We start from the raw sequence: 13,265 nt of genomic DNA on the forward strand, positions 1-13,265 counted from the left end.
ACATCCGTGTAAGACTAGATGAAACAACCTCCTGCAGTAGATATATGAATGATCCTGTTGGTCGGAGCCCAGGAACAGAATAGGAAAGCATCACAATGCTATGCAGCCGATCAAATTTTGCTACTTAATGACAGCACAGAGGGCAAGGGAGGGCAATTGAGAGTAAGGATAATGCAAATTAACAAGTGAACAATAATTGCTCCAAAGAGGAAGTGCTTTTCAGCGCTATGGAACAAATAACTGTGAGCGCTGGAAAGCACTTCCTCTTGGGGGTAATTAATGTTCACTTGTTAATTTACATTACTTGGATGCTGTGCTGTCATCAAGTAGCAAAATCTGATTGGCTGCATAGCATTGTGATGCTTTCCTTTCACTGCATGATTTCTGACTAAATGGAATCACCCATGTGACTAATGCAGGAAGGAGGAAGAAGCAGCGGGTGGAGCAAAAAAATTAAAAGGCACTACAGAATCAGCTGCTGTGTAAAACAATAACAGTGAAAAGGGTTTTTAAGAAGGTGAATCTAACTTTTTCTGGAGAAATGTCTATGCCACTACAACAGCTGGTTTGGGTTTTTTAATATAATTTTTACTGAGATTTTCAGAAAGGGTAAGGCTGCGAATCATAATAACAAGGACACAGAAAAAACACAGCTAAGGTAAATTAAATTAAAAGGTAAAGATTAATTATTGCCTGTTCTAACTTTCCTGACTTTCCCCCCCTCACAGGTCATGATGAAGCAACATAGAGTTCTAGAGATACCATCTCACTGGCCTCAGATATTATGTCTCTTTGATGTTAGGGATTCCACAAACTGGAATATCTGGTGCAACTCAATTAGTACATTGTGTGTTTTGTACCAGAGTATCACTTCCAATTCTTGACTGCACTCTGGAGCTGAATAAATGTTGTTTGATAGGGAAGCTATGTTGTCCTACCTTGGTAGTTTGTCGAGATTTCTCAGCTTTGCCATCACTGCTTGAAGTGCTGACACCACCTGGAGAGGCTCGACCCCGCGTCCTGAGCTCCTCTCGGGGCCCTGGTGTCTCCTTCTTCCGACCACTCCGCATTGACATCTGGGGAGAAAATACATGGATTGACAGAGGCTTCTTTCAGTTGTTCTGCAAGTCTTTCCTGGTTTTCTAAATCTGGCACTAATCCCGCCCTGCTCTGACAATATTTCTCAAGAGTTGATTCACACAAACTGTTTGATGTGTAGAACTGTCAAAATAGTAGGTTAATAAATCTTCGGTTTTCCTAGTGTGTTCCAGTCAACTCTGGTGTTCCTTTGAGGCTTCACAATGATTCCTCATTGGGAATGTCAGTAACGGTGGACTAGCTTTCTTGAGAGGCATTTTGTCCACTACGATTGATCTTTCCTAGTAATGTTCAGCTGCAGGGGACTGTTCTGTGTGTTCCAAGTGCATGCCACGCTAATAGTGAGGCCCAACAAGCCTGACCAGCCACCTGTGCTCCTACTCAGAGTAGACCCATCAACATTAATAGACATCACTAACAGGTTCATTAACTTTACTGGATCTACTCTGAGAGGGGCTTAGTTAAATACCACCCTTTCATTCTTATTTCCACTTGGAGTATGTAAAGCATTCAAAAAGAGTTTGTGTTGCACGCATCAGGCATAGACATGCTGCTTGGGAATTTTGGGAAATTTCATCCCTCACTTGGATGAATTTCTCTATTATTTGCAGGCCACAAATGGCATTGGTTGTTGTGGGAAATGACACCCATGATGTGAGAATGGTCCACAGCTGACCAGCTCTCCTGTTTATGTATAGGAATCCTAAGCATTTCTAGTGTCCTCCAGGTCCTCCCTCATTCTATTCTCCCGCATTGTCCCACAACAATATGGATGGCTTTAAAAGGGGCTTAGCCAAGTTCATGAAGGATAAGCTCATATCATGCTTGCTGTCTTGCCATGGGCATCTGGTGGACTATTGTGAGAACCAGATTCTGGAGTAGGTAGTCCTTTGTTCTAATCTAGCAGGACACTTCTTATGTTCTTGGTATCTACCACATCTCTTGGTCACCTTTCCTTGGCCTTATCACAGACTTTGACAATTATTTTTTTTCATTCTCAACCTCTTTTCCTCCTGGGCACTTTTCACTTACGGAGTCTTTATTCTGTCGAGTCTTCATTCTTTTGGATGTAGGGTCCCCATTCTCCTTCGTCCGGGTGGGTGAAAACATTAACTTTTATACGGTCCCCCACACAGCTATTCCTTGGGAGACTGAGATGTGAGCCTCAAGGAATAACACAAACTCCTCTTCAGGAAAAGGACAGGGAAACCTTTGTCCAAGGATCCTATGGTCTCCTGGAAATTTCTAAAACAAAGAATTTGGTTAGTGGGAAGAATTAAGAGGTCTGGAAGGGAGAGAGAGAGAGAGAAGCAGTGGGCAGTGTGGAGAAACTAGTCTACAGTTTTAATTTTTCTTATTTACAACCTATCATTTCCAAAACTGGCAAGAAAGTAAAAATATAAAATCAATTAATGCTACAAAATACAATAAAACAATGACGCTGTGACTGCTTATTATTTTCCATATATTATTATTTTGTTGCTTTTAATGATGATGTCTCTGTCTGAATGTTAACAACGATCCTCTCTCCTTGATTACATGTCTGGCAAACCAGAATTCACAAAAACGGTGTTGCTTTTAAAATTTGCTTAATTCATAGTCATGCTACTTATTTCCTTTCAAGCGCCTTATAAATCTTGATTTCCTCACTAAATGTGAAGATGCCAGTCCTCCAGCAGAAACACTGATAAATAATATTCAAGAAGATGCATATGCACATGACTCAGAAAGTAACTCAAGGCAATGTGGCTTTACATTTGCCAGGATCCAGAACCCCTACAGACATCTCTGCCTTTTTTCTGACTCCTGTTATCTTTCTAGGCCCAGTGCAATCTGGTTGGCACTGAGATGTGAGCCAAGTGGGTGCCACTCTGCATGGTTTGGGCCAGCCTGTATCTGCTGTTGTGCTCACATGGTTTAAGTTGACCCAACCACATGCACCAGTAACATGTGAATCTGGCCCAAGACTGAAAAATCCAGGACATTGCTGAGCAGCTAGTTAAACAGACACTATGTTCCACCTTCCTTTACCTACGGCCTATAGCAGAACTGTGACCACTCCAAACCTTCACAATGCCAATGTTCTTCTGAAGCTTTCAGAATCCCAATTCACATTGTCGCTTCTTTCTATGCCAGCTGTTTTGTGTTGGCATTAACAAGCATCTACTTGAATGCAGATCTGTTAGGACAAATAGCTACTTCCGTGTGGTTCCCCCCGCCCTCCAGTTTTCACTTATAAATGGTTATCTAATTAAAGATCTCCCAATTTTAGCCATTAGGAGATGCCCACAATGTCACATACCTAGAAGAAACATCCCTCATATCAACAAAGACTCTGTTGTTTCTCCCCTTCTGCCTCTCCTGCCTGGAAATCCCTCCCAGAAAAGCTTTGTCATGCCACCTTTTTTAGCCAACCATTCCTCCAAGGAGCTCAAGGTAACATATATGTGACAGTTTTTGGGGAAAAGCGGTCTATAAATATGAGAAATAAAAATAAATAGTAATGTTTCTCCTCCTCCCCATTTTAGGTTAGATTGAGAGACTGTGTCTGGCCCAGGATCATCCAGTGAGCTTCATGACTGAGTACAGATTTGACCCCTGGTCCCCCAGGTGCTAATCCAAACACACTCGCCACAACACCACTCTGTATAAGAGAATTTTCCCATTAATCCCATGGTACCCTGGCCTCACCTTCTCCCTTTATGTCTTTCCCACTGTCAAAATGTAGGTTTTAAGCTCTTAGGGGCAGGGCTTTTTTTTGTTTATGTAAATGTATAAAACACAATGTACCTCTATGGAATAGTAATAAAAACAGCAAGGTCAGACAGAGAAATAGATTTACACTGTTACACTTTGCCCTAATGCAATTCCATAATCCTGTTTAATTAGTATCACTCTATATCACAAACAGCAGCAACACGGAATAGAATTCAGAACTGATGGATCCCATTCCCATTCCTGCCATTAACTTCTCTCATAACCTTTGGAACAGACAAATTTCTCTCCCTGTCTTCCTTTTTCCAACTTTGATAACACAAAAGGACAAAACCAAGGATACTGACCAGCCTCTCAGGAGGTCCATTAATAAAACCTTGCACATTGCTTTTGTGTTCCCTAGGAAGAAGTCACTTTAAAGAGTGAAGTATTATTCATTTAAACTGTATTTTTTTTATTGATCCCTAACATTTACAACTTCACATGACCCATAAAACAGTCCAGCAGACATACGGCACAATCCGGTAGAAAGTTCTCTTCTGCAAGTCCCATTAAAGTGAATGGAAACTACACCAGAGCACAGTACTGCTCCCACACAGCTGCTGTTTATTCCCTTTAACTAAGATGCAGAGAAGAAACTGGCTGCAGGACTGAGCTCAAATGCATACATTGCTATACAGTGTGGGAGAAGAACTCAGGCAAATTTGCGGGAGGAAGGAGACACTAATTTCTTCCCTTAAAATCTAACGTTAGGCTGCAGTCCTATGTCCCTACATGGGAGTAAGCTCCATTGAACTCAATGGGACTTGTTTCCAAGTAAGCATGCTTTGGCTTGTGTTGTGAGGACCCAGGATCAGCTTCTATCATGGACAGCTTTTGAGAGCTGAAAATAGACATGCTGGGCTGCACAAGAGTGAGCAGCCCCTGGTGGTGGTTATAGTACTGAGCCAAAATTGGGGGATGGGATGCATTTCATGAACATCCCCTCCTTTCCCCAAACTCCCCTTTTCACACTGAAAATATTCACACAGAGAAATTCAGCACTCTAATCAAGAAATACAGTTTCAGGTTACACCAAGCTCACTTTGAGCTATTATGGAATGTCAAATTCTGCTTCCTGTAATGTACAAAACACATTATTTCATTATTTTACAAACTAACTGTCCCAGCCTTCCCCAATCTGGTGCCTTCCAGATAGGGTTGCCAGGTTCATGGCCTGAGACTGATCCTGTATCTTTAGGAGAAGAGAAAGTCAGCCAAGTGCAGGTGTTCTTGCAACTCTGTAATGGGAAAAACCAAAAGGTGGAATTCTCCCTTCCCCCTGCACAACTTTTAAAGATACAGAAGACCTCTTGGAGGCCGGGCCTGTCAACCAAGAGGTGTTCTGTATCTTTAAAAGGTGTGCAGGGGGAAGGGAGAATTCCACCTTGTGGTTTTTCCCATTACAGTGTTGCAAGAACACCTGCACTTGGCTGACTTTCTCTTCTCCTAAAGATACAGGATCAGTCTCAGGCCATGAACCTGGCAACCCTACTTCCAGATATTTTGGAGTACAGCTCCCATCAGGTTGTGCTTTGCTGGAGCTGATGGTAGTTATAGTCCAAAACCTTAGCTATGGTCTCTTTTAGCAGGCCGGGCCCTGTATTTTATTTTGTACTGATGTGTTTCTCAGTTTATTGTGTTTCTAACTGGTTTTAATGTATAGATGTGTTTTTAGGTTGCAATTGTTTTAAATGGTATTAACGTAAGCTGTTTTGGGTCATGTCTGTGAGAAAAGTGGCTAATAAATAACAACAACCTGGAGGGCTCCAGGTTGAAGAAGGCTAGTCTGTCCATGCAAGATTTTCAGCAGAATTTTCCTTTGGAATTATGGGGCTCTTGTGCCACAACGTACTTACAGGAGATAATCGTACACACTTTGTGAAATAGCCTTGCTTATAGATATAAGCAGTGGTAGTAGTACAAGTTAGAACAGCCTTACCCAACCTCGTATCTTCCAAATATTTTGGGCTACATCACCATGCTGGCTGGAGTGGCTGGGAACTGTAGTCGAAAACACGGAGATGGGCACTACCAGAGTATATGCATGTATTTGCAAGGCACAGCAAGAGCAAATGTAATTGCTCTCCAAGATGTGAAATGCCACTCCAATGTTAAGCAGCACCAAGAATAGGCATAATTGGGGGCGCACACGTGGAGAGTACTACAGTACAGTGGCTGCGAGCAGGGAACCCCTGACTCAGATAGCTATGCCACAAATCCACTAGATAGCCTGAAAGAAGTCATGCCTGGCTGCGACAATGGACTGGATGAGAGCTAATAAACTGAGGCTTAATCCAGACAATACCGAGATGCTGTTAGTGGGAGGTTCTCCCGACCGGATGGTGGATGTTCAACCTGTTCTGGACGGGGTTACACTCCGCCTGAAGGAGCAAGTTCGTAGTTTGGGAGTTCTTTTAGAACCTTCACTGTCACTTGAGGATCAAGTAGCCTCGGTGGCACGGAGTGCCTTTTACCAACTTCGTTTGGTGGCCCAACTTCGCCCCTATCTGGATAGGGATGACCTCGGTTCAGTTGTCCATGCTCTGGTAACCTCTAAACTAGATTACTGCAATGCGCTCTACGTGGGGCTGCCTTTGAAGACGGTTCGGAAACTGCAGCTCGTGCAAAATGCAGCGGCCAGATTGATAACGGGGACCAGGCGGTCCGAACATATAACACCGATTCTGGCCCACTTGCATTGGCTGCCTATATGTTTCTGGGCCCGGTTCAAGGTGCTGGTTTTAACCTATAAAGCCTTATACGGCGCAGGACCACGATACCTGATGGAACGCCTCTCCTGATATGAACCTACCTGTACGCTACGCTCAGCATCGAAGGCCCTTCTCCGGGTGCCTACTCAGAGGGAGGCTCGGAGGGTGGCGACAAGAAAGAGGACCTTCTCAGTGGCGGCCCCCAAATTATGGAATAGTCTTCCTGACGAGGTATGCCTGGCGCCGACATTACTATCTTTTCGGCGCCAGGTTAAAACTCTCCTCTTTTCCCAGGCATTTTAGTATGTGTAAAAATGTTTATGTTTTTAAATTTGAATTTTAAGCTTTTAAAAAAACTGTTTTAAATATGTGTTTCATTGTATTTTATGCTGATTGTTGTGAACCGCCCAGGGAGTTTCAGCTATGGGCAGTATATAAATTTAATAAAATGAAAATGAAATGAAATGCCTTCTCAGACCCTCATTTTGTATATGGAGATGATGATACAGGTCTACCTTTAAAAGGTCTTGTCAGAATTGCAGAGATTGTCTGAAGAGCTTTGAAAACTCTAAAGCACTGCTAAATATTATTGTTGCCTAATAAATAAACACAATGGAAAAGCATCAATGAAAATTGTTTCAAAAGTATATTATTTATTATTATGCAGCCTTCCCCAACCTGATGGGAGTTGTAGTCCAAAACATCTGGAGGGTCCCAGTTTGGGGAAGGCTGTTATTGGGAGATTTTCTAATTTCAGAACCCTAATTATTTCCCATGCTCTCCTCATAAGACACACACATACGTTTTTTATGCAACAGATCAAGGGCCATCTCATCCAGCACTCTTATTTCCAATGGCAGCTGAAAACTTACAAGCAGAAGAGGAAAGTAATAGCCTTCTGCTGTTGTGTGTCCTCAATATCTGGCATTCAGGGGTGCACTGCTTTTGTACATGGAGGCTCCATTTAGCAGTAATTGCTAATAGTCATTGATAGACCTGTCTTCTATGAACTTCCCTAAGCCTGCTTTCCCTGATCAGATGCCCTCCACCTGTTTTGGACTACAACTCCTTGAAGCCCCAGAAGGACACCAGGTTGGGGAAGGCTTTTTAAAAGCCATGTATGCTAGGACGCATCTGTCACATCTTGTGATAGCAAACTGCATAAGTTAGAAAGAAAATAAGTTGTGGTTCCCTCAATTTATTTTATTTATTTATTGCTTTGAAAAGGAAGGGGTACCTGGATGAACCATGAACCCCTTGATCTGCAGTCAAATGCTCTGTCATACCTCCAACTAGTCACATGGAAAATATCAATCTCTTTCCCAACGTTGGTAGACCAACAGACGACTCCTAACTATTAAAACATCTCCTCCTGAGTGCTAGTATTTCAAGATACATGATCACGGAGAATGTAGCTCTGTCATATCAAATGCATCACGGCTATCATGAGCCTGAAACACTGTTGCTTTTCGGGAGCTATAGAAGCCATGAAATTTGAAGGTCAAATGTAGGGAAACACTGTCTTTCAATAGGTCTCATGGAAAGCCTGTAATTTAACATAACCTTCTGTATGACCCACACTCACCCAAATAACCTGATGTTCACAGCTTGGGAAAGGTAGGCCAGAAATATTGCAGCAGAGATTCAGGAGTGTACTTGCAGGGTGGGAAACATCATGTCAGTATGAACAAGCATGTGTAAATGAGTCGACACAGATCAAACAGCACAGACAGGTTTCATGTCTCCTCCCATGGCCTCAAACATAATTCAGTGGAGTCACATGAATCTGTCCTTAGTCATAGCCTTTTACATTGCAGTGACTGTGTAAATACATGCAGTGTGGCAAGGATTAATGCAATGCATCTCTGAAGTCTAAACTGTACTTTTGTTGCTACTGCTTTCTCACTTGGTAATATTTTATATAAAGTAAATAAATAATATTTTACACACCCATACAAGATGATATAACTCTACTTTCCCCAACCTAGATGCTACAAAACAGGCTGTAAAGATAGAGTAACAAAACAGAACTCAAAACCGGGGGGGGGGGGCTTGACAGTCTACTCTTGTTTGTCCATTTTTACCCAAAGCATGGATGAAGAAGGATCCAGTACAAACTACTCTTGGTCTTTGTACAAGAAAGCAATAGCACAAGCTTTTGCAGCTTCAAATGGCAAACAATGGAGGAAAAGAGACCCAATGACTTTTTCAACCCACTCAGCCTTAAGTATTTTGCAGGATAATAGCGAATTCAGTCACCAGTCCAGAAATCTCTAAGCAAGGCGTCCTCACACAGCCAATGAGACCCGACCCCCAAATCCCTATGAGCTACAGCGATTTCCAGAGCTGGGTAATAGATCTGGAATGGAAATGGACTGCCTTCAAGTTGATCCTGACTTATGGTGACCATATGAATAGGGTTTCATGGTAAGTGGTATTCATAGGTGGTTTTACCATTGCCTTCCTCTGAGGCTGAGAGGCAGTGACTGGCCCAAGGTCACCCAATGAGCTTCATGGCTGTGTGGGGATTTGAACCCTGGTCTCCTGGGTTGTAGTCCAACACTTTAACCACTAAGCTACACTGGCTCTCGGTAATAGATCTAACCAAATGCAAAAGGCAAGGAAGCTTCTGAGGTCAAAAATTACATATGATAATGACACACTTATAAGCTTGTGTGTGTGTGTGTGTGTGTGTGTGTGTGTGTGTGTGTGAGAGAGAGAGAGAGAGAGAGAGAGAGAGAGATTTAAAGTGCCAAAGAGGTATACAGGCAAAGATGCTCACTCTTCCACCTGCCCAATCCATCCCAGAAGTCCTTTATTCCTCTTCTGGACTCCTGTACTGGAAATGAGCTAGAAGAAAAGAGTGGGCAGGCGGGGCTGAACTACAGGCAGAAAGAAAAGGAGTGGAAAGGTTCAGCACTACCTCCCATGTGATGCTCACTTTAGATGAGATTTGGGCAGATCAGTGTTTTAAAGACATAGGTCTGCCATTGATATTACCAAGAACATTTGGTAAAACAGGAATGGCAAAGAGTAATGAAAGATGAGTGGGGAGCGGGTAAAAACTACCCACTTAGTCACTATTTCTCACATCCTATTCTCCAGAAATCAGACTGGCACAATTTGTGACCTACCAAACCAGTCATGGCACACCAGCTACGTATTGGGACCCACCAGGAATTTGACAACCCGAAACTGTTTTTGCAATCTCAGGCGGGCAGCATAAAGGAAGTTTATCAAGCCTTAGTGGTGGACTGCATTCAGCTTAGGGGGTCAGCAGCTATGCAGGCTTAGTATAGGTTAAACTTAAAGCCAATGCTTATGTTTTGGCCTTTAGAGAAGAAATGGCTGAACTAAGTTTCTCTGAGGGGTTTTTTAGGTCCTCATTATCAATTTACAGTATTCGGTGACTCCCTCTAAGCCAGAAGTGAAGCACCTGGATTCCAGCCCTACGTTCTGTGCCCTTCAACCCCCAGAAATGAATTAATAACACATAATGAATAGGATCCAAAGAAGAGACTGCCAGACAGAGGTTGCAAGAACTGTTCAGTGAGTTTAACTGGTCCAAACTGGTCACATTCTGACAAAACAATTGGCATAGGCACAAAGACACAGAAAATTAAGATAGCTTCCATGGTTCAATTCCCTTTGGAAGATGATCATTAAAATGGAGTTTCAAGCTCATTCTATAGCAAAGGGTTGCCAATGTGGTTCCCTCCAAGTAGTTAGATTCCAATCAGCCCTAGCCAGCCTGACCAATGGTCAGGAATGACAGGAGTAATCCAGCATCAATTTGACAATAGCCACCCCTGTTCTATGGCAAATCACAAGTTTGTGGAAAGGCAAACTATAAATAAAAGCAATTCAGTTTGGTAATCCTTGCCCACACTTACAGTGGAACATATTCTCTCTCTCTCTCAGCTCCATCTTTCACTGCCTTTTCTGCAAGCTCAGTGGCCTGTATGAACCTTCCTTGTGCTCAATCTTTAGGGGAAACTCTGCTTCAATTTCTTTTGCCTTATTTTTATTTTAAAGCTTTTTCTTTTAGACTTTTCAAAACATTTGAGACAAGTTGAGGTCCAAATCCCCACTCATGTCATGAAGCTCACTGGGTAACCTTGGGCCAATAATAACGTCTGAATCTAATCTACCTCATAAGGCTGTTGGGTGGATAGAATGGTTTGACTCCCTATATGAAATCCTGAGCACCCTATAGGAAGGGCAGGATAGAATAAATGTAAATGAAATAAACTGGCACTGTTTTTCTGTCTAATTTAGAGGTTGTATGCCACATTCTTTTTGTAACAGTTTTATGACATGATTGTTAATTTTAAATACTGTGATTTTAATATTTATTTGTGATATGTCTTGAGGGTTCCAATGGGACTATAAAGTGGGCTTAAAATGACAGTTTTTAAAATGCCATTATAGTGCTATTTTCCTTCAAGGAGGCAAAAAATATACATTTTGGCATCTTTTGCCACCCCGAGCTCCTGCTGGGAGGAAGGGTGGGATATAAATCAAATAATAAATAAATAAATAAATAATCTTAAAATGCTGCACTCTGCATGTAGAAGATCCCCTCCCCATTCATTCCTTAACTATCTAAAGTAAAATGGAAGAAAATGTAGAGAAATGCAAATGTGTCTCTGAACTGAATATGATTATTGAAGTAACAGGCTGGCAGACATAACAGCAAATTTCAAAAACTAAAAATGTATTTATTTATTATTTGATTTATATCCCACCCTATTTTTGATTCTGATTCCCGTGGAACTCCTTTCCCAAAAAGAAATGGGTCTACTACAGTGCAGTGGATATAATCACAATGCATGTGGTCCTGAAGTTGCAATATAATAATCGCCAAGCCAACAGCAGCAGCTCAACATTCAGCAGGGGCATCTGCTGGGCCAGAGGTAGGCAAAGTAACGCTCCATCTTCTCTGGAGCTATTTTCCCTCCCTTTTTTTCTGGAACAATGCAAAAAGCCCTGATATTGTGGCACAAAATCCTGGTATTAGTACATTGGAATTATTATTCAAATATCCTCAATACAAGGACCTGACTTACACAGAATCAGGCCATTGGTCTACTGAGTCAGGCCACTGACCTATCTAGCTCAGTAATACCAGCAATGGCCCCTTAGGGCCTGAGACAGAGGATGTTCTCTATTCCAGATGTTAAGACACTTAAAAAAAGTGGAGATAACAGTGATTGAACCTGAGGCCTTGTATAAACAAAGCACATGTTCTGCCTCAAATTGATCATCTCTCTCTGGTAACAGGAACATAGGAAGCTGCCTTGTACAGAGTCAGACCAACAGTCCATCAAGGACATTACTGTCTATGCTCTGGGGTTTCAGACAGGAATTTTCCCCCAGCTCTACCTGGAGATACTGGAGATTGAACTTGGGACCTTCTGCATCCAAATCAGATGCTCTGCAGCCCTTCCCCTAATATAGCCAAGCAATCCCCAGTGATTAAAAAAACAACAACCCTTCCCCAATATTATTACCACAAAGCAGACTATGCCCAAGCCAAATGAAGTCCATATTTTAAAAGATACTAGATGTCAAATAGAACTATTCCTGTTAGAGCATCTGAGCCAGGAAAACTGTCCAGTGACAAGAGACAGGGAAGGAAGGTAGAAATCTCCCATATATATTCATGGAGCTCCTGAGATGGAAGAAATCCAGTGGGTCATCTTGTCTAATCCTGAAGTAAGATTTGATGCATCCCAACAGAAGCAATAGATGTTTTTTCTTGAAATACTCCAGACATGTCTCCAAAACACCTTGGGCTATCTCTAGCCATTTCCTGCTTTCCTGTAACTCTTACCTCCTTGTTTCCATCGCTTTTTGTTCCAGTGTTCCCTAACATGATTCCATGACATGGAAGTTTTTACTGCAAGGACATATACATCCATACATATATAGCATTACAGACAAATATTACACACACACACACACACACACACAGAGAGAGAGAGAGAGAGAGAGAGAGAGAGAGAGAGAGAGAGAATGCACAATTGTATTAGAGACAAGCACACAAACTGACAGACACTATAACCCTAGTAGAGGATTTGCTTCTCCCAACCACGGTTGTCAAGACTGGTCTTATTTTGTGTGGACTGTGGAATATAAAGATGCTCAGAGAACAGGGGGTGAGGAGAGGCTACCTGTTTTCTGAGATTACAAGGAAGGACTGGAAGGAGCAGGAGGTCTCTTCTTTGGAGTTTTCTGAAGGCGACTGTTGCAGGAGTCTGTAGGAACAGAAGCAACCTATCTTGTCTACTGCATGATGGAGCTCTCTCCTCATGTACTGTAGTGCACTGTTTTTCAACCATGAGTCCCCAGATGTTCTTGGTCTACAACTCTCATCTTCCTTGGCCATTGGCCAGGCTGGCTGGGGTTGATGGGAGTTGTAGTCTGACAACATTGGGGGACCCAAGGTTGAAGAACAGCACTGTGGTGGGTAAGAGTGTGGCTCTGAGCCAGGAAGCCCACAGTTCAAATTTCACCTCAGCCAGGAATTCACTGCTTGGATTTAGTCAAGCCTCCACCTCCCACTTGCAGTTTGGAAGCAAAAAAACTGGCCTACTTTGCTGGGTTCTTGTCTCTGAAACAATCTGAACACTCTAAAGCAGGTGTGAGGAATCTTTGGCCCTCCAGATGTTGCTGAACTGCAATTCCCATCATCCC

At 42.4% G+C, this 13,265-nt stretch overlaps 1 protein-coding gene across 4 annotated transcripts in view; it reads right to left on the reverse strand.

The window, feature by feature from the left end:
- ATN1 (atrophin 1) overlaps positions 1–13,265 on the reverse strand; it is a 58,500-nt gene that overhangs the window by 9,608 nt on the left and 35,627 nt on the right. For 3 of the 4 annotated variants that reach the window (XM_061636808.1, XM_061636819.1, XM_061636788.1), the window contains exons 2-3: positions 2,131–2,343; positions 939–1,076 (exon numbers count right to left, since the gene is read on the reverse strand). In XM_061636808.1, coding sequence (XP_061492792.1) covers positions 939–1,076; positions 2,131–2,208 — 216 coding nt within the window. In that variant the 5' untranslated portion in view covers positions 2,209–2,343. Of the gene's footprint in view, positions 1–938; positions 1,077–2,130; positions 2,344–12,742; positions 12,827–13,265 lie in introns of all 4 variants that reach the window. The other variant, XM_061636798.1, reaches the window with a different exon arrangement.

Source organism: Rhineura floridana, chromosome 1 (genome assembly GCF_030035675.1).
Source record: "Rhineura floridana isolate rRhiFlo1 chromosome 1, rRhiFlo1.hap2, whole genome shotgun sequence".
NCBI classification, from domain to species: Eukaryota; Metazoa; Chordata; class Lepidosauria; order Squamata; family Rhineuridae; genus Rhineura; species Rhineura floridana.